The sequence below is a fragment of the Centruroides vittatus genome, unplaced genomic scaffold, assembly GCF_030686945.1.
Source record: "Centruroides vittatus isolate TY-2023 unplaced genomic scaffold, ASM3068694v2 contig_905, whole genome shotgun sequence".
NCBI lineage: Eukaryota > Metazoa > Arthropoda > Arachnida > Scorpiones > Buthidae > Centruroides > Centruroides vittatus.
This window is the reverse complement of record NW_027122595.1, coordinates 317,878-340,933: the sequence shown is the minus strand read 5'-3', so window position 1 is coordinate 340,933 and position 23,056 is coordinate 317,878. Positions and strand designations below refer to the sequence as shown.

At 29.5% G+C, this 23,056-nt stretch overlaps 1 protein-coding gene across 1 annotated transcript in view; it reads right to left on the bottom strand.

Moving 5' to 3' along the window:
- Nucleotides 1–1,550: 1,550 nt before the first annotated feature.
- Noc2 (Nucleolar complex protein 2) overlaps nucleotides 1,551–23,056 on the bottom strand; it is a 31,823-nt gene continuing 10,317 nt past the window's right edge. Inside the window, exons 5-14 of the mRNA XM_067281098.1 lie at nucleotides 16,735–16,843; nucleotides 14,423–14,598; nucleotides 11,772–11,882; nucleotides 11,581–11,694; nucleotides 6,908–7,096; nucleotides 6,095–6,234; nucleotides 4,088–4,199; nucleotides 3,800–4,015; nucleotides 1,832–1,975; nucleotides 1,551–1,739 (exon numbers count right to left, since the gene is read on the bottom strand). Of these exons, the coding sequence (XP_067137199.1) occupies nucleotides 1,632–1,739; nucleotides 1,832–1,975; nucleotides 3,800–4,015; nucleotides 4,088–4,199; nucleotides 6,095–6,234; nucleotides 6,908–7,096; nucleotides 11,581–11,694; nucleotides 11,772–11,882; nucleotides 14,423–14,598; nucleotides 16,735–16,843 (1,419 nt within the window). The 3' untranslated portion in view covers nucleotides 1,551–1,631. The remainder of the gene's footprint in view (nucleotides 1,740–1,831; nucleotides 1,976–3,799; nucleotides 4,016–4,087; nucleotides 4,200–6,094; nucleotides 6,235–6,907; nucleotides 7,097–11,580; nucleotides 11,695–11,771; nucleotides 11,883–14,422; nucleotides 14,599–16,734; nucleotides 16,844–23,056) is intronic.

The following is a 23,056-nucleotide window of genomic DNA, read 5'->3' as shown; positions in this document are numbered from 1 at the left end:
TGATATCACAGTTTAAGAACACCATTGTCAAAAACTTAACCATAATCTCTTCTATGCAGTTGCATGACAAGTCTCTGAAAGAACTGTTTTACAACTTTGAAGTGTTGCAACATAGTTTTTCAGTCTATTTACAGCTGTTTGTATTCTAAACCTGTAGTCATTGTAAGTTATTTAATACCTATTTACAACTAATGGAATATCTATACAAAAGTTGACAATGTATGACATTTTTCAAATGATTCTGTTTGCAGCTTTGATCTAGCTTTAACTTTCATTAATTGATGACCTATGAAAATTATTCCATGTTTATGGTTTAGGAATTAGTACAGTAGAGCGTCGATAAGTGGAACGTCGGTAAGTGGAACGGTCGGAAAGTGGAACGATTTTCAGTCGGACTGTGTCGTGCTGAATCGAATGTTTTTGATACTAAATTTACTTCTAAAGTATAATTTTCATGTTTTTTTATATTCTTTAATATATTTATTTTGTTTGTACAAAATGCAGAAATAATTTTTAATGATACGATAGCCTCGATGATTATTATAAAAATTTTCGTTAGGCTTAAAATCGACGAAAATTCAACACGAAACGACACGCAACGGAGAAAAATTCAACAGGAAGCGATACGCAACGGAGAAAAATTTGAACATCGGACAGGTTAATGTATTTTTTCGTACAAAGTCGGAAACTGGAACAAATCATTAACTGGAAGGACCCCAGTCCCCAATTGGTTCCACTTATCGACGCTCTACTGTAGTTTAAATAATACATGGCAAGTTCCTTGCTTGAATGTGTTTATTTTTCTTAAAAAAAAATTGATCAGAGCTTGATATTGCTCTTTCAAATCTTTATCTATTGCCTGCTGATGCTAATTCCATGCTTCTTTCTTGCCAATTATGTATTGTTCTCCAGTTCTAAATTTTTAAGTTAAAATTTAATGACTTGGTAACATTAAAATTTGTATTAGTGACATCATCAAACAGATATTCGAAAACAAAGATTCTATAAAGACAGATTTTGAGTTTTTTATATTTTGAAAATGAATTTGACAAGTTTTTTGCTTCAAATTTCTGCAATTTTAAATTAATCTGAACAAGATACAGAATACTTTGATTTCAAGGAATAATTTTTCATATCATATTTTAATATATATGGAAGTAATGCTTATACAAAGTCTAAAAAGCCTTATGACGTGTTTCTTTTTTAAAATATTTTTTAGCAAAGAAAATAACTATAATGAAAATTTTCTATTATAATTAAATGATAATATATACAAGAATATGTGATAAAATTAAATATGATAGAAAAAAATGCTGTATCTAATTGGTTTATTATTTAAAACAATTCCTCAAAATCTCCATTAACATAATGAAACATATACAGTACTTTTTATTCTTCTTAAAGGCACACTATTCAATCCCAATCACAGGAACATTCTCTGTAAAGATGAATCAGAATGGTTAAATTGTCAATCATGCTAAAATATATCGGAATAAAGTAATTTTGATAGCGCATATGGAAAATAAAACAAGTAAACAAATGAAACTCTGTACAGCTTTTCCAAAAGTATGAAATTTTATTTTATACAAAATAATACAATTTCTATGGTGGACCATATCCAACAACTGAATCTATGAATCTTCATTTTCAATTATTACAGACTGTTGAGCTTTCTTCCAAGATTCATAAAATTTTACTAATGGAGTGCCTCTTTCTTTCAATTCTCTTTCCCATTGTTTCTAAATAAAAAATAAATTTAAATAACATATTTACTTGTATTTTATCAATACTTTAAAATTTGATAAATAGTTTTTTTAATATTAAGACTTACAATGGCATCAGAATCTGACAATTTGAAAGTAACTGATTTTCTCCTGTTTGTAATTTCTGTAGAATTTTCTTGAATTTTATCAATCAGCTGCTTTAATTTTCGAGAGTAATTGGAAATTTTGCAGGTCTTTAAAAATGATTTAATCTAAAAAAAATCAACTTATTGGTAATATTGTTACACTCTGATTTAATTCAGCTCATGTAGTTTTTGAATTAAATACTGTATTATAAATTTATGAATATTCATAGTAGTCAAACTTGTATCAAGTTTATTCTGTTATCAATAATAATTTGAAATCTTAAATATTTCATATTTGATAAAACAAAATTATATTAATTAATGAAAAGAGTTTTTATACAAGAGTTGATTAATAAATAAGTGTGCCATCTTTATAAAACTAGTTTGAGAAGAAATAGTATAAATGTAACCAGTTTTAAATAAAGGAGCTTCTCTGTTTATGAACATTCAACTTATAAACTTTCATCAGATCTACAATTAATTTGCCTGTGTCTAAAATTTAAATTTCATGCAATTTAAAGTTCTCTTGTCACTCATGGGGTGGTGTTGAAGTCAGTCTTCAGCCAGTAATAAATAATGAAGTATATTATGTATTATCATTTTTTGTTTTTGCAAGAATTCTGAAGTTCTTGCTTGTGAGGCTCAAGTGTTGAAATTGGTAATATTGGAGTAACGTTTTTTGCTATTGTTTGCAATTTTTATAAACTTTTACAATTAGTGCTTCAAAAATGCATCCAAAATATAATAGCAAACCAAGTAGTAAATGTAAATGCAAGAAGTGTACAGCTATTACCATGGAAACTAAACTGAACATTATAAAACTAAGTGTGTTAGGTGAAAAAACCACATATCAAACAGTAGTGAATGGGTTAGCTTATTATATTCTATTAAATACATTAAAGGATTAAATACTAACAATAAGTGGTTATTCTGTGTACAAATGTATTTTCTAGGTTAGTTTTTGACTTATGACAAAATCTTAGAAACCTGTTCATAATAAGGGGAGTAAATGTAGTAAATTTAAAAATAAAACTAATTTAAACAGTAAAAATAATTTATTTTCATCAAACATATTCAGTTTTTAATATAACCACTATTTAGAATAAATTTTTCCAAACAATCCAGTTTGCATTTTTTATCTTGATCCATTTCTACAAAATAGTTTGAATTATGGCAATTGGTGAAAAAGACTTACCTTTAAACACAGTCTTTAATTTTGGACCAGCCAGTTCTGGACCATAAACAGAGTTGGAATAGCCTGCATCTTCTGATTCTTAAGTATTATTGTTTCCCTACTGTAATGATATCTTGCTTACCATGATGTAAGATGGTTTTATTCTGGCCTTACTTCATGAATATGTGTTCTGAGTACTTGTAAGGTTTAGTAATACTTTACCAAGTTGACCACTTTTCCTCTTGCTATATATTTTGTGTAAACCATTCCCTTTCAATCTAAAAAAATTTTCAACCTGACTTTTGAAAGGGAAAAGTTTTGAATCTAAAATTTGGTTCATGCTTTTAACCAGATGCCAAATTTCAAGCTGTTTTAAGGACTTGGATCAAGGAGAAACCAGAAAATTTTTCATGTACAGAATGCATTCGGAAAAATGGTGATTATATTGAAAAATGAATAAGTATGACTAAAATAAATAATTTTACTACTTTTTAAAACTAGTCACATTATTATACCTCTTTCCAAACTAATTTTGTAAAATAAAAACTTTATCAACCCATATAATATAGCCGCTGAAATAAAATTCTAAAGCTATCATGATCCTGTTTTATAATTATACAGAAATCAAAAAATGTGTAAAGAGATTTTAGTTATCATTAAGACTTCAAACTGTAATTGATTATAAGTTGCAGGAACATAAAAAGTACAATCAAGTAATCTATAATATATAAACTATAATAATTCCAAAAAACAAATATTTTTGATAGAACACTTACATGAACAACAGTTGGTAATACTAACTCTGGAAAACCAATAGTATGAGACTGAGACTGTAAATATTCCAGCATTGATTCATAAACTAGCTCAACAACTTTATCTTTAAAGCCATTTTCTTGCAGTTGAGATTTTGACAGTTTTAAAGCACAGTCAAATTCCATTGGTTTCATACTGAGTGAAGTATGTTTCTTTTTGAAATCCACAATATTCAAAGTCTAAAAAAATGGAAAATATTTAGCTTATATATAGAAATATATTTAATAAATAATTATTAAGAAAATAATTACCTCATATATAAATGGCAAAACAGGAATAAAAGTATCTGTATCCTTAGACAAAAGCATCAAACCTTTGATGAGATGAAAACGAAGAGGAATATATTTGGGCGTTGGAATCAAACTGTCAAGAAAAGTTAATTGTACAGTTTAGTTTCACTATAGAGTATTTCATATAATAAATAATAAAGAATTTCATAACATAATAAATTTCATATTATGTTGAATTGAAAATGGTGTATCTACATACACTCATTAACAAAAAAGATATGCACCCAGATAAAACTGTTGAATTACTGCAAAACTCAGCATACAGCTGTGTCTCAGGCAAATATGTAAGTGATTACAATTGTGATCCAATTGCATGCCAGGTCATGCCAACAGAGTGTCTTAAACTTAAGATGATATTGAATACAATGATTGCAGTTTTGTTTAGGTAGAGACAACAGTACAAAGTGGAATAAAAAGCTGAATTTGAAAATGACCAAAATTATACAAAAAAATATTGTAAGGATGTACTGTACTTCACCCCTTAGTCCAGGAAATATTTCATCTGAGCTGAAGCTTTTTCAAATTTTTGGATATGAACATAATAGATGAGATTGTAGAGTGTATTAATAAATACATCAACATTGAACAATGAATACATAACACAAATGTATTGTTTTTTTTTTTTTGTAATTACAAATATTGTCGGAATAAATGTAAGAATAATTTTTTTAATGAACAATCAAGTAAGAAGAGGAATCTTTCTAAAAAGACTTGTTTACACAGCTAATAAAAGAGCATCTTATTTTAAGATTAGAACTTTCATGCCTTCCACACGACATCACAGTCTTCTTCAAAAAATATTATCCTGAGAAACACCAAATGGAAGATGATGATGACTTGGAAGATGCAAACATATCAAAAAAATGTGGTATGTTTCAAGTGTAAACATAAAAAAAGTTCTTCTGCCTGTCTGAGAAATGCAAGAGATTTATCTGTAAACAACAAGCAATCAAACAAATTTTGTGCGATATGTGTTTGTAAAATAGATGCTTAATTCATAGAATAGATGTCTTAATTGAAAAACAGTATAGAAAAATAAAAACGAATATAAATTCATATTAACATACCAAATTAACAAAATAAATAAGAAAATTCAGCATTGTAAAAAGTACAACATGCACTTGCTCACTGAAAAAATTGTTGTGCACGTGACAAAAAGGATAAAACTGCTATATCAGTATTCTACTAAAAAATCACACAGAAGCTTACTGTGTTCAGAATTTTTAATGTATGTGTTGTTTGAAGGTATTCGATACTGCTCCAATGCTGATGTTCTAGCCTGGAGAACCATCTATGACAGTTGGTCATCCCTAGTAGTAATGCAGGGGACATTGATGGCACAACAATATTCTTTTATGAATACTGTTGTATTCAGGAAATCCTGCACCCTTGCATGCTGCCTTTCATGGCAGAACTGCAAATATCCACTTTCCAGCAAGATAATTCTTGCTGGAAAATGATCACACACAGCTAGTTTCCCAGAAATGTCTGTCACATTGCCATACTTCCTGGTGTATCTAGTCTCAGATTTGCTTGCCACTCATTGAATATTTATAGGACCAGATAGAATATTAGCTTTAGCTATCTTCAAATACAAGGGATATGAAGCAGTAGTTGCAACATCTATGGACAAATCTGTCACAAGATAGCATACAGTAGTTGCATGTATGCCTCCATGTCCAACTGTTTTATTGCATGTATCCAAGCGAGAGGCAACTTTACAAAACATTAAAGGTTCGTTTATAGTATACTATTTTTCCACATGAAATTTCCCTCTTGCTATGATATTGTAATCACTTATTACTACCATCATTACATTTATGCTAATAAAGTTTCATTTGATTCCAATGCCTCCTTTTTTATCAATGAAAATATTTTGTTAATATAAAATATTTTTACAATTTAAAATATATGAAATTTTCATCCCAGACAAGTAAAGAAAATGCTATTGGTTAATAAATTACTTACTTTATTGTTCCAATAGTTGTTTGCACTAAAGGATAGATTAAACTTTTTAGAGAATCATTTTGATTTAGTGTTGATAATAACCTCATCCAAAACAACAAGCAATGAATGTACTGCCAATTATAAACAGTCTGAATGGTTTCCTGTAAAAGTTTATTAAATTTAATTTTTACATAATCATTCAATATTTTCAACTAAAAAATTACTTGGTTTAATTTAGTCAAAAAGAAACCAGAATTATTTTTTATGCACATCATTTAATTTTTTTAAAATATTTCTCTGCAGGTAAGGCAAGTATCCTCCAGCTTCACAAGATTTTTTTTATCCTCTTCTCATAAAAACAGCTTGGCTGCTCGTGAAACCATACCATGACCCTCTCGTCATTGTAATTGCATGTCATTGTCTGATTTCTGTAGTTAAGTACATTGTGCATTATTGAATATACTGAGTCATGGCTAATCTGCAAACAGTCAGTAACTTCATCAACAGTGATGTACTGGTTACTCTGGATCAAAGTATTTGCAACAGCAATGTTAGCATTAGTGATAGTCAGTTTCAGTTTGCCACTTTGTGAATTATACAGTACTGAATGTCATTCTACACAAAACCTTTTGGACCATTCAAGGACTGTTTATGACCAGAATGAGTTTTAACAGTGCATTCTTGTCATAAACCCAGTGAAATTCATTGTTGAATAGCTAGCATTGTAATTTCCAACCAAATTCTATATTCCCAGTGCAAATGTTTCATTTTTAACAAAATAATTCTGGTTTATTTTTGACTGAACCAAGAATTAGATATTCCTATTTGATTTACCTTTTTCTTTATTGTGACTGCATTGCGTAAATGTATACTCAGCTGACGGATGAACACAAAGCCATGTTGATAAGCTACTGAAAGATTTAAGGAATATAACTCCACCAATGATCTTTTCATAAAATTGATTGAAGGCCATAATGTTTTGCTTGTAAATTTACAGTTTTTTACATAATCCATATACATTTGCTAGAAGAAAATTATATTTTATGAATAATTGCTCAAGATAATTCATTAAAACATAGACTATTCATAGAATTACATCTTTTTAAAATAAGAGATTTAACAAAATACTCTACACCAGGTGGTTCCTAAAGTGGGCATTACCACCCCCTATAGGTGGTGATTAAATCTAGAGGTGAAAAGAAGCAAGCAGACAGTAGGGGGCAATGGAGGCAAGATACTGAGCAGTAACCATAGGTAAAGGTTGAAGTCATTGAAAACCTTTCTCTTTCCTTTGTTAAAATGGGTAAGAAGAAGACTGGTTTCCAGCTGTTGAGAACTGTAGTGCTCCGCCACTATTTGTTCGTTTTTTTTTGTATTTGTATATATTGTATATCATTAGACAAAACTTCGCGTTACCGTATCGGGTTATTATCGCGTTATTACTGTATCAGGCTATTATCGGGTTATTATCGCATTATTACTGTATCGGATTGTTATTATCGCGTTATTGTTGTATCGGGTATTATTTTCGCGTTTTTTTTTGTAACAGGTTTTCTTTTCTTTGTTTCGTCATTCTTAGACAACACGTGTTCCCTTTTCGTTCCACCTTTGGGGGACGCATGCAAAAGGGGCCCTTGGATTGGTTGCCGAAGGATCACGTGGGAGACGGCAGCAGCGAACGATATATATAGAAGGTCCAGGCGTGTAAGGCCACCCTTTTTTTTCGGATCTTTGGAGGCCGAATGTCGTCCGTTTGAGTGGGACCTGTGTCGAGCACGTGAGTGAGGATCGGGGAGCCCCGGAGAACAAAGGAGTGTAGCAAGAATCGAATTCCATCGGAACCGTATGAGAGATTAACGAACTAAAGTAAATCAATACAGATGTAGGACAGTCCAAGGTATCATCTTGAACAATTATTTTTTTCTCCACGCGGGAAAATTGTCGGTACGCGTGCTAATTGTATCTGGACACGTGAGGTTGAAAGGGGATTTGTATATAAGTTTTTTTTGTTCACCAGTTGGTGTTAATTACAAATAAACACGTTTTTTCTGTAAGCCGACTTCTTTCTCTTTTTTTTGTAGACCAGTACACCTCGGTCTAACCTTAGGATCTTAACAGAACAATGTGTAGTAAGTACATCATTCTCAACAGCTGGAAACCGGTAAGGACACAAAGTCTTGTTAGAAAAACTTTTATATGAATGTAAAAAAGTTTTTCTAACAATATTTTCAAGCTTTTCTTACACAAGGAAAAATGGATTGGGGGGCAACAGAATACGGTTGAGGCATTGGGTATAACTTTATGAAACCAAGGGGCTGTTGCTCAAAAAAGTTTGGGAATCACTGCTCTACACTTTTACCATGTGAAGAATGGAGACATTTGTATTTTTTTTTTTAATGATTATTATTTATCTTTTAGATTACACAAAAACTAAAATATATTTTCAATTCTTTACATAAAGAGTATCAAAATACACTTGTAAATGATTAAAATAAAACTTCATAATTTTCATGATAGTGCATTTGTTAGTTTAACCACAATAATCAACACTGGAATAAAGTTAACTACATCCACAAACCTGTTACCAGTGTGTAACACAAAAAAAAAAAAAAAGAACAGTTCCTCACAAATGCTTTCGAACTATAAACAGTTCTTCTTCAGGTGAACAGTGAAATTTCTGATTCCCCCACTCCAACGGCGAAATTTCAAATCGTGTTCTTTTTGAACACGATTTGAAATTTGATTCGAATACTTGTTTCTTGATGTCATCATACTGGGTATGCACACTCCATCCATGAGTAATTGTCAAGATTTATAGGTCATTGTCCATTAGCTATGGATAGGGTCAATTCCTCCTTATGGTTGATACATGTGTCGGTGAGGCTAGATCTGTAGATAGAAATGGCCTCCTACTACCTTAGCTCAGTGTGTGGTGAGGTGAGGATGAACTTCGCATGGTTAAAAAACGGCTCTATGTCTGGATCACTGGTGTAAACAGCAACAGCAGAGATGGTTCTCGCGTGCTGTATGTCAGCTAGGTGCTCTTTCATTCTAACCTCCAAGGAGCGCTTAGTAGAGCCAATGTAGATGAGGTCTTTATCACATTTGTGATCTTTAAGTGGGATGCTGTTCACTCCAGGGAGTCTCCCGGTTGGGAGTGTCCTCTCCATTACGAAGGTTGTCAAATACAGTTGGACATCTCCTGTATGAGATGCGAATGTGGTGCTTTTTGGCTATCATGGAGTATAGTGATTTGAGATATGAGTTGTATGTGACTGGAATACTTTCCTCATCCTTGGGTCGGTTTTCACCACATGATTGGACTTGGGCTGTGCATTGAGAGTGGTGGAATCTGATGATCAATTTATGGGTGAGGTTGGGGTATCCATGGTCAGTGGCTATATGTATGCCTCAGTTCGGCTTGGTGAGCTTGAGTGGATGAGTGAGTGTACGCACACCTAATTAAGACGTTATATGCTGCAATTTTGTACTGATGTGGGTCAAATGACCCCACAGGCATGTTTAAGGGCTCCAATTTCAGTTTACGGCACTCCTTGGTGTGGATTGCTGACCCTTCAATTCTAATGTTAACATCAAAGAAATAGACCTCCATAGGGTGCACTTGATCGTTCTCTAAGGTTAAGCCATATGGGTTGTCATTAACGAAGTTGAAAAAAGCTGAGATGTCTCTGGTGTTGTCCTCCATACAATGATATTGCCGAATGCAGTTTGTGTGCCCAGTAGGACATCATCAAGAAACACATATTCGAATCAAATTCCAAATCATGTTCTTTTTTTACTTGCATTCCATCGGAAATTTTGCTGTTCACCTGAAGAAGAACTATTTATGGTTCGAAAACATTTGTAAGGAACTGTTTTTTTGTTTTTATTTGTGTTACACACCGGTAACAGGTTTGTGGATGTATTTAATTTGTTAGTTTATTTAGGAAATACTATTGTTAGTAATTTTTATGTAATAAATAATTCAGATAATATTCATTCAAGTGAAGACAAAATATTATATGTGCAAAGTACTATCATTCAATTAGTATGATATATTTAATAACATTAAAAGAAATAATTTTTTAATTGTTGTAAATATCATCAAAAAATTTTAATTAAATATTATCAAGACTAAAAACAAAGTTCATTAAAATAAACTTAAAGTTTTTTAAAATTAATATATATAAATTATTTATTTAATGGAAAATTAATAAAAAATAAATCAATAATAGTAAGAAATGTTATTAAAAATAGATAAATGTTACAAAATCAGTATTGAATGCAGTAACATGATAATGTTCAAATGGTGCACTCAAATCACACATTGTTAAAAACTCTACTAGGTTATGCTAATTTCATGCAGAATTTGAAATCATAATGCAGCTTGTGTGTCAATTTATTTCATCAATTGAGGACATTTCTGTTCACAAAATTATTGATGCAATATTTTAATAATTTAATAAATACTAAATTAAACTTTACTTCAAACATAAAATATATGTGCCATGAATCCAAATTATACATAACTATTTATTTATTAATTCTAATCATTAAATTTACTTTGGATATATTGCAAATAGACTATCTTTTGTACATAATTTATTAACATTTATAGTCTGTCAGCATGCATGTATACATAAATTATCAATAGTTTTATTGTTTTAGTTTTATCTGATTAATAGTATTTTCTGCACTGTCCATTATTATCAAAGTCTATTGGCATAAAAACAAAATGTTTCTTTCATCTAAATAGCATATATGTTTGAGCATGTAACAAATTTTGGAAACTGATTTAATAACAGTTTCAACAAGCAATTATTTATTGTGACATCATCACAATGCTAAGCTGCAATTTTTAATCATATTTTTAATTTATTTAATTTAAAATATATACTCTCCATCACAAATTAGTACTGTAGTATCTTGCTCCTGTACATTGTACTTTGCTGTTAGCAATAGAGTCATGCCAGCCATCTCTCTAACGCCTTTCAGGGAAAAATTTTTTAATTGGAATAACATGACTTCCAGTTTGTATCGGAAGTTTGTATATAGTTAATCAGGACCTCCTGCACCTAATCTTTTCATATCTGGTCTCAGCTTTCATCTATATAACTCCATTCTCAAGATTAAGAAAGCACAGACAAACAATGGATGACAGTGGAAATTTATTGATCTACAATTTTTTCAAACTGCAGTGTAATTAGAATGAAATAATTATATAGTATTAGACTGTTTGTCTTTAACATCCAACAAATAAGGGTGTTAAAGACATAAGTTGTGAAAATGATATTCTCCAATTTGACATCAACCTTTAGACAGATTGTAGTTAAATTATATCTTATAAGTATCTCATAATTCCAACTGTTTAACTCATATATTAAATAAAAATTGTAATCCAAATTATATAATAAATTTGTTAGTTATTTAAATACTATCAAATTAAAAGTTTTTTAAAAATAATTTCATATATATAAAAAACAAAAAATTAACTCCTTATCATTTACCTTTAAAGTATAATCTAAGTAATCCGAAGATAATGATCTAACAGTGCGGATGATGCAAAGAAAACAGAGAATTCTTGCAGTCTCTTCACCAGTACTCCAGAACTTAATGAGTTTCTATTTAGATCATTTTATATTATTAAATTATTATAAAGCAATATAGAACACAGATTATTGAGAATTTTTAAACTCACCTTAATTAAAATTCTTGACATTTTAACAAATGATAAATAAAATGGAATGAGATATAAAATATGTTTCAACATAGTGGTAACGATTGCTGGTTCAGAAACAGTAGCTGAAAGCTATTTTTAAAAAATTTGAAGATATCCATCATTAAATATTATTAAACAATTAAAAAAAATTTCTATTAAAATAATTTTGTTTTGTTGTTATAAATTATTACATAATGTTATTATAATACTGTATTATGTAATAATTACAAAAAATACACTTACGTAAGAACCAGATAACCGGAGTGGTTAGTATTAGAGTCGCAAACGTTTTCGTAGCCCCGTCTGGGCTCTTCTTCAGGCTTTGTAGTAATAAATCTACGCCGATCGTTGAATTTCGAATATATTCCTTTTGGAAAGAACCGTGTTTCGAATTCCGCCACGTGAAAACGTTCCAACATATTTTTAAACGAAACGATCGCCGGTCCTTGCAGCGCGCATGCGCTTCGAAACGGTGATGATGTTAATGTTTAAAAATTATCTTCCAGCAGGATCTGCCACGCTGCTGAAAGGGCCAACTCTTCTTTAAAATTGATGCACGTGGTGTTACATCCTGCTCTGTATATTTCCATAGCTTCCAATAATTTGAGATGTTCCAGGTGGTTAGTAGTGAGGATTCCAGCGTGGCAGATCCTGCTGGAAGATAATTTTTAAACATTAACATCATCACTGTTTCGAAGTGCATGCGCGCTGCAAGGACCGGCGATCGTTTCGTTTAAAAATATGTTGGAACGTTTTCACGTGGCGGAATTCGAAACACGGTTCTTTCCAAAAGGAATATATTCGAAATTCAACGATCGGCGTAGATTTATTACTACAAAGCCTGAAGAAGAGCCCAGACGGGGCTACGAAAACGTTTGCGACTCTAATACTAACCACTCCGGTTATCTGGTTCTTACGTAAGTGTATTTTTTGTATGAATTTCCAGTGTGTAAAGAAGATTGAGTATGTAATAATTTATAACAACAAAACAACTTGTGAAAATAACATCTACATCTTACATGTATAGTCTGACTTAATATGAGAAAGAATACTTTATTAAATTTCAAGTGCTTCAGAGGAATATTACTATCATTATTATTACACTGATTCAAGAATAACTTTTACAAAGAAAATACCAATAAAAATAATTAAACAAAAATTGTTTTATTACATAAAATGTACTATATAGAATCATTGGTTCTTTTCTGTTAATGGGATGCCAGTTGTAACTTTAATATAATGCACGATACTGTCCACATCACTCCATGAAGATTATTGCATTTAACTATATAGTCCACGAGACTGCTGGCTTTGAGTAACCTACTTGACTGTTCATGGAGTACTTGATGTTATATAGTTTTAGGGAATGTGGGGCTTGCCCCCACTCAGGTGCTGAGGTGCAAGAGATAGTGAGCACCAAAGCACATGACTACATGCAAAGCATGTAGAATAGGTCTTATACTGATACATGTTAAAAACTGACCTTTGGAGGCAAATATCTCACAAAGGGTCGACAATTCTGGAGGTGGTGCAAAACTCCTCATTCAGAATGAGGAGTTTTGCACCACCTCCTTGAGTCTTATCTGTTGCTATACATATCAGCTGGCATCCTGCTAATAGAAAAGTACTAAAACATCTTTTACTTTGTTAAATAGTATTTTATAGATTAATTACAAAAACTATTTAGAGAAATCTAGGAAATCACAAACATTGTTCAACGGATAATGATAATGTAATTTTATATATTATTGTTTCATTGATGATTAAACTAATGAACAATTATTGCATCCTTGCAATGAAAAGTGAGAACTAAGCTTTAAAAAAAAAAAAAAATTAAAATTCAATTTTAAACTTATTTGCAAGAAAAAAATAAACAAACAAGCATGAAACAATAAATAAATTTTTATTTATAAATTTCTCCAGATTAAAGAAAAATTTTAATCAAACAATTTTGAAAAATAACAGGTTTTGTGCATACTATGATTCTCTCAAAATCATACCAGTGTTTCTCCCAACCTTGTGCCAGTGTCATAGAAATAGTAAATATTTTTTTAGAATTTTGAATGAACTCTTTTTTAGACTGCCAGCTGACCAGAGGGAGAAGAAGATATTCATTGAAATGCCTATTGCTGCAAAATTTTCATAATCAGTATACCCATCCCTCACAAAAGTGGCATGCATCTATGTGTATGCTGGTGTACCAACTCTTTGGAGTCGAGATCAATACTAGCTCTTTATGCACTGATTCAGTCTTTATTTTCATAGTATATTTGTAAAATTGTAAGTTTAACTTCTGTATTATCAAAATTTTTTAAATCAACCATAATTTATTTTAAATTTTAAACATTTTTATTGTAAAAATTATGTTGTGTGGCATAAATCTTATTAAATCTAAAGTGTGTCACTAATCCAAGAGGGTTGAAAAACACAGAGTTATATATTAACAAAATTAATTAATTTTTTTAAATAATTTTTAATATTCAAATGCCATAAAATGAGAGAGACAATAAGTTGATTACTGAAAAACTGCTTTGTCCAAATAAAAATTTTGATCTAATAATCTAGTGAAAACTTAATTTACAAATATAAGTGTAAAAACTTATGTTTAGAAATATATATATAATACATACCTTAATAATATCATTCAAATATGATTTCACAGAACTAGAAATTTTTTTCCAATTTTTACATTTTGTAGGATTCACTTGATTTTCATTTTTTGACATCACTGGATTTGGCAACTTTAAAAATTTATGCAAGGCAGGCACAAGTTCAGTGAGACATAAATATATAATTTGGTTGAATGCTGTAAATAATTATATCACATATTCAGAGAATCTAATAAGAATTCATGAAGATATTTTATATCATTTGTGAATTTATTTAAAATGATGATAAAAAAAAGTATTAATATTAACAATAACATAAGATATAAAAAAAATACTAGATATTTGTTATAGGTACTAATAACTCACAAGAGGGTTTTTTTATTACACTCACTACAGATTCAATCAGGGCAGGTATCAGACATTGAGAAGCAGCACTGCACACACATCCATCTTTGACTAACCGTGAAAGATTATTAAATATACTTGAACTTAGATCATTCATTGTAATAGGTATATCTTTAATTGCCTGGACTTTCCAGTCATCAATATACATTACTATAAACATTTAAATTTTCAAACACATGTACAGTATCTGAAGACATTATTTCTTGATATACAACTAAACTATGTACTACTATGTGTTTGTTAAGTACTTGAAAGAACTATAACTTCAAAACATAAAAGAATTTTATATTCCAGTATTTTAGCTTATTGATATTTAGCTTTAAAAGCTAAAATAGATTTATTTGCAAACATTTGTGAATCATCATCTTGTTAGATAGTATATTACAAAAATTCTCATATTTAAAACTATAATTATAATCTAAATATAAGCTAAGTATTCCAGATATTTTTTAAGTTTAATTTTAACCCATGATCATGTGTTTACTTTTTAACATGTGTACTGTACTGTACATGCATAAAAATGGAAAAGATAGATTAAAGATGGGAATAATGACCCCATGTAAACGTAGTCTTTCCTATGTTTACATGGGAAGAGAAAAAAGAATGTACATGTATAAGGTAGTGGTTCCATGCAAATTTTTTATGCACATGCACATAATTTCCATTCCTCAAATTTGATGATTCTAAAAAATTCTCTGGGCATCTTCTCTGTACATGTCAAATTTCATCATCTTATACTGTTCAATTTATGAGATATTGTTATATTAAAGCAAGATCCTTTCGAGTATTCCCATAGAAAACCTTGAAACTTTTTCTATAGCATGGACTAATGTGAAACAAATTCAGTAGGAAATAAATGATGAGAAGGCTGAGGTGTTTCTCAGAAATTATATAATTTTTCTATATTTTTCAGACATGAAATAAAGCTGCAAAAAAATTTAAATTGTTGAAGGTCATATAATCCCAGGTTATTCTTATGAAGACAAGCATTCAAGGTTGTAGTGTCTTGCAGACTGCATATGTCATTATGTCACATACCTGACAAATATCCATGACATCAGACCAACAAAAATGTCATTAGAATAAAAAATCATCACATATGCAAGCACATAAAAAAAAATTGTATGTGGTTGCATATGCAAAATGGCAAATTTCTTCAGTGGTTTTTTTTTTTAGGGCATGCAATAAGTGGAACAAAAATTTTAACTGAAATTTTTACACAGATGGATAGCTTGTAGCAGGCGGATATCATGGAGTATAGCCAAGTAGGCAATTTGGTGAAAATTGCCTATGAAAATCTAGTAGATGCAGAAAATCATCACTAGTGCATGTGATCACAAGTTAATACTGTAACATGAAAGTAGAGGTACATGATTCTGTTAAATTTAATTAGAAATAGTGTAATTTAAAACATCTGTAACAAGAAAAAATTTAAGCAGTAATCCAGATGGTATAATTGATAACACCTATTTACTATGTAGGAGCTGTGTGGTTTGAATCCGACTCTAGATCTATTTTTTCTCCTAGATGTCTAAAACAATATACTAATTAATTAAATTGTTTCTATTATCTGTATAAAATGCTTATTTTCAGGTAGCCAACTGTTTCAATTTTTCATGATGTTTTCATCTTATTTGTCCTAAAACAAGACAAAAAAATGTTCCTTTGTGAAAAATTGAAACAGCTGGCTACCTGAAAATAAGCATTTTTTAGATAATATGGAGCCAGAAACACAAGGTAATATTTGATAAATTGTATGTTTAATATGAGATATCAGCATTATTTACCTCTAATTCTAAATTATAATAAGTGAAATTCATTTAAGCCATAGAATCATAGCCCAAAAATTCAGTATGTTTGGCTTAGATATACTTTAAACTGTTGATTCTTTGTATTTATATATGTGTTTGTAATTTATATGAATTTACCTGCGTCATCATCTATTTTATAATCTGTCATTTCTTCTCCACTTGCTTGTTGCACTGCAGCTTTAAAACCAGAAATAACTTTTCTTATTGTGTTAGCATCATGTTTCTCCTAGTAAAAATTAAAAGAGATATACATTTACATTAATATATCATCATTTTAATTTTTTACTTATTTTATTAAAAATACATTCAAATATGAAAACAAAGATTTTAAAGGTTCATCATGCTCATTAAGTTAATATTTATAATAAGCAGAAATATTTTTTATTCCTTATACAATTTACAGAAACATCAATTACAAAAATCACTCAAGGAAATTAAATTTTTAAATCTTAAAAGAATTATTTTTCATAAATAAATACATAAAAAATACTTTTAGTCAAAACTTTTAAAGATAGTACTTTTAAAGAATTACTATCTCAATTTATTTTAAATGAATGAATGAATGAAAATTATACACAAATTTACAGAATAATAAATAACTTAGTTATAATATGTAATTAATATCTAAAAATAAATGATAAAAAATTAAATAAATCAAATGACAAACTATAAATTCTCATCAAATCATGTTTAATATATTATTTAGTTAATATAAATCTTAAAAATGAAATTTATAAAATATCATACTTTACTATGATGGAGTAAATTAAAATCATCATTACAATATTTATAAAAAATTCTGAAATCTTTTGAAAAATCTAATATTTAAAAATATGTAAAGTAAATTATGTATTTTTAAACTTATTAATAAGTCAACAATTTGATTAATATCTCAAGAAAACTTAGAATAATAAAAATAAAAACTAAGCAAATTGTATTATTACTGTTATAACATTTCATTGATATTAAAAATGATTTAAGTACATATAATTCAATTCAATTAATTAATGAAATTATATGTTAATATTATAGTTTGACTAATGTTTCAATACATTTTTAAAATTGATAATTAACTATAATAAGTGAATTCATTCACTTATTATAATTAATTCACAGTGTAACATATATTCTTTACTTGCATATTGAATGATAAATTCCATTCCTACATTTTCTAATTTTTTTTTTTTAGTAACTGTTATTTAAAGGATTGCTTTTAAATATAAAATTACTAGTAGAAACTTATGGAAAGTAACAATTTTATTCAATGAAAATACAATGAGCTCTTTAAAACTCTTAACCTATCAAGTTGTATGTTCAAGTTTATTCTTTTAGTTGGTAGATTTGTTGAGAAAGCCATCCATTAATCAGCATTAAGTAACAAATTTGATGGTTAGAATTATTTTTGTCTCTTGAACACTGCAGTACAAACACTTGAACACTAGGCAATTTTCATCTTTAAATTTATCCGATTTTGTTGATATGTGTATCTGTTATTTACACATGTTTCGGGTTAAAACACCCCTCCTCAGCCAACTAAAATTACAAAATATCTACAAATTACAATTATAAAAAGTTCAGTATACACACACAAAGGAAAAAAATCCTTCAATATACACAAACAAATATCATACTGGACATATCTTGAGATCACAAATTTGCAAAAAATTTTTACATGTTTTTGCATGACAGATGGTTGACTTATATCTTTAATTATTCCCTATTTAATAGATATTCATTAGTTTTCATGTTAATTGACGAAGTTCTTTATGCATATATGAGACATACCTTTGTTTGTTTTCAGTTTTTATATGCCACACACTCATGGGTACCTTTACAGATGACGTCTATTTTTGTCGTGTAATAGCACGGGCTAATCTATTCCCCACTTACGGAACCAATATAACTAAGGTTCAAACCTATTTTTCAACATTGAATTAAGTTCACTGTCAAATTAAGTTCTGTGATAGTTCATGAGTAACCAATGAATTAAGGAATGAATGAACCAAGAATGAATTAAGGATATAACATGGTACGTTGTGTACCATGTTATATCCTTAATTCATTCTTCCAATTATGGCATGTTCTTTAAAATTAAGATAGCATACAGAGACGGAGTGCCAAAGTATTCCTCTGGTTGTTCTTTCCACATTAAAGTCTAAGAAGTTCTATCACACAAACAAATTCATAAATGTGTGTTTTTCTTTTTATATTATGTGTTGATTTTTATTGTGTAAAACTATACTCATTTCCATATTCTTGTATGGTAGATACATCATCTCATGACCAAATATTATTAAGTTGAGTATATAGCTACTGGTTCAAAACTAATTTTTTTCTTAATTTAAAATTCCTATAATTTATGTAAACACATCTTTTTTATAATTTTTATAAAAATCTCTAAAAACCATCATAAACTTTAAAAGTCCCTCAAAAACCTCCAAAAAAATTTTTTTTTACAATATTCCAAGCCAATTGTCATTTATTTTTATACTTAGATTTCTATTTATGCATTTTTTATTCTTAAGAATCTCTATGCTTTCTTTAAATTTATGATTACAGTAGAGAGTCGTTTATCCGAATCAATTGGGTACTGGGGTTGTTCGGATAACCGATTATGTACGAAAAATATATTAACCTGTCCGATGTTGAAATTTTTCTCCGTTGCGTGTCACTTCGTGTTGAATTTTCATTGATTTTAAGCTTAACAAAAATTTTTATAATAATAATCGAGGCTACTGTATTGTTAAAAATTATTTCTTTATTTTGTACAAACAAAATAAATATATTGAAAAATATAAAAGCATAAAAATTATACTTTAGAAGTAAATCTAGTATCAAAAAAGTTCAATTCAGCACGACACAGTCCGACTGGAAAGTGTTCAGATAAACGACTCTCTACTGTATATGTTTTTTTCTCTCTATGAAGGATTTAACATACAATAGTCATGGAAAACTGTTTATTTGATGATATTTAAGGTCTGCGATATGTTCTTTTAATCTAACTTTCATTTTTATCTTGGTTTCTCCAATATAATATTTTTTATTATTACAAGTACAGTGAATTTTACATACAATGTTTTTAATTTCAGATGTTATTTGCTTATCTTTTAAGGGACTTTGACATTTTAACTTACAAGAGAACTGTTGGAGTGTCATCTAATAGATTTTAATAAAATTTAGTTAATGATTATGTTAAAACTATACAAACTCTATGACAAATTTGTAGTATTCACTAAAAGTGTTAATCAGAGTTATTAGCAATCAAATGTCGTACTATTTTATAGTGGTTTAACACAAATATGCAAATTTTTAGAAGTGAAAGGGTCGCGGAGGAAGACGGCGATATTACATTTAGAATAAATGCTGGAATTTTCGGAAATGGGAGAAGAATTAATAAAATTCAGTTTAATTACGTTAAAAGTATGCAAACTCTATATTAAATTTGTAATGTTTACTAAAAGTGTTGATCAGGATTAATAGCAATCAAATGTCGTACTATTTTATAGTAGTTTAACACAAATATGAAAATTTTTAGTAGTGAAAGGGTCGCGGAGGAAGATACACGAAAAGCTCGAGGTATTACGTGTGACTTTGGTTTTCGTCATTTTTTGCAAAAAATTTGCCCCGGATTTCGTCGGAGTGCCACATGATCTCGTTGCTAATTTTGCGAAAACAAAGAGCGACCCACGCATTTTTCTGCTCACAAGTCATCGTGGCGGTGTTTCTTGCTGTATGAGCATTACTCCGCGCGTCTAGCCAAACAATTCCATTGCTTCCATTCTTTTTAGTTCCATCGTGGGACCAAAGAAAGTTTCCAGAGCCAGTAGCCCTTCGAACAAGGCCAGGAACACGATCGAGTTGAAGGAAATCATTAAAAAATACGTGACCGGCATTAAGATTGCTGAAATCGGTCGCATGTACTGTACGGGAAGTCGGCATCCACGATAAGTTTCGTTGTGGCGAAAAAGGAAGCAAAACGGAGGCTAATGTAGCAAAAGGTGTAAATGTGCTAATGAAACGGAGACCGCAAACAATTGAAGAGGCCGAACAGTTATTATTAATTTCGATCAATCAAAAACAGTTAGATGGCGATTCTGTTTCGGAGACCATCGTATTAGTTTTTTATACTCATTTTATATCAATTTCTTAATTTTTTTAGTATTAAACACTACGAAAACAGAGGTATCACTGTATTACATTTATAGAGTAGAAGAAGGAATAACAAATAGGAAACTCAATAACTCAATAAGAAAACTCAAATAAATATTATAAAAGATTAGATATATATACTAGTTTAACAATGAAATATAATATAAAAGTATTGATAGAATAAATATAAAGAAAACAATTGAAATGTAATAAATAAATACATTTTAATAGATATATTTAAAAGTTATTATATTCACAAATTATTAAATGGGCAACTATTTACATATTTTTCAACAAAGCAAAATAAACAAAGAATCTGTTGGCATCGTGCACATTTAACAAATTGAAGATTTTCGCAATTACTCTCGACACAATTTAAACTGTCAGTGTTTAAAAAAGAAAAACAAACTTGTTTTACATTTAAGAATTGACACTTTTCATTTATGAGTCCAGAAGCGAACCATGCATGTTCAATCAAATTATTAAATATTGGCACAGATAATTGATGATGAAGAATCGAATGTAATTTTATAATGCCATTTCTAGTTGTCCAAAACAATTTCATCAAAGAATCATTACAGAATAATTGTATAGCATTTAAAATTTCTTTAGCTAAAAGTTTTAATTGTCTATGAAATCCGACATCTAAAGGTTGGCATATAGACGTACACTTTGGTGGAATAATTAATATTTCGCATGAATTTTGATTTGTAGATGTTTGAAATACTGTATTATAAATATTAATACAGTCAAACCTGTTTTTATGTGCTCTTTTTATGTGCGATTTTTATTTGTGCGATTTGTTTTGTGCGGTATATGAAAATTTCAATCAAATTGGAACATAATTGACTCCTGTAAAATTTTTTATAACTCTATTGGATGTTTTCTATGACATCAGCAGGTTTTTTCATTTTTTATTCAGTAAAATTTTTTTCTCATACGTTTTTTTTCCGGTCCCCTCTTATTTTAATAGCATAAAAAACCATAAATATTATGTTATATTTGAACAGATGCGGTAAGTTAGCTCCCCTCCAGCTTTAGACTGCAGGTGTGAAATTTCATGCCTTGTTAAATGAAATAACACTTCCTGCAGCTATATTTTCAAATAAAATCATTATTTAACGATTATTTTTAACTTTTTAATGTTAGATTTGTATTTAAGTGGAAATAATTAATTAATATAAAAATTAAAATTCTTAGAGGATTTTTTTCCCCATTAGGTGTTGCAGAAAAAGGCCCAGAGTTAAAAAAGCAATTCCTAGTTATTTCGTACGGTTTCGAGTTATTTTCTACGTGAGACTTTTTTTATGCGGTCCCTATTCACCGCATAAAAAAAATATTTTTTTAATTGTGTTGCGAAAACTATTTTTTATAGCCACTCATGAAGTTTCGCGCGATTTTTTTTTATGCCTTTTCTTTTATGCGGTCCCTATCCCCCGCATAAAAACAGGTTTGACTGTATTTGTTTGTCCACTCCACTAGTTAATTATTAATAAAGAGTTTTCTGTTATATTTGGAGATAATACGTCTTTTACATAGTTTGTAATAATTGCTGTAGATAATTTGCCAGATGAGCTAGCTGTAACAGTTATGTTTGGGGCATTGAACAGCGATGCTTGAACTCTAGGTCTAAAGGTTCCATGAGCCTCTTGTAAGCAAATAAATACATTACCTACAATTTGTCCGTTAGCATTAACTAAATATTGAACAGTGTAGGAATGCGTAACTTTATTACTTGGAGAATGTGCAAATTCAATAGTGTTTTTTTCTCCTTTATATGAAAGTATTCTTGGTGAAATCATTTCGTATGAAAAACCACACTGATCCGTATTGAATATGAAGTTACGCGAATAAGATGGCAATAAATTTTTTACTGTTGTTTGAAATTGTGCAGCTTTTACTAAAATATCCTTTTCGTTCACTATTTCTGTTTTATTTACAAGTATTTGTAATCTTTCGAGATACTAATCTATATTCTTTTTTAAATTTTGCAACCCAAGAATCACTAGCTGTAAATTTAATTGAACTATTCAGTTGAAGAAATTTCTGTAATGCCCATATTTTTAATTGATTTCCTTTAACAATTTTATAGCTGCCTCGAGCTTCGTCAAACATTTGTTTAGTATGTTCTTTAATGATTTTTAACGTTTCAATTCTATGCTTTCGAGATTTAAATTGTTTTTCCCATTTATATAAATCACTAAAATGTTTTAATTCTTTAGCTCCTTTCCGCTGTAATGTGTGTAATTTCCATTTTGGGTGTTTCTTATGCAAGTTAAGAATTTCTTCT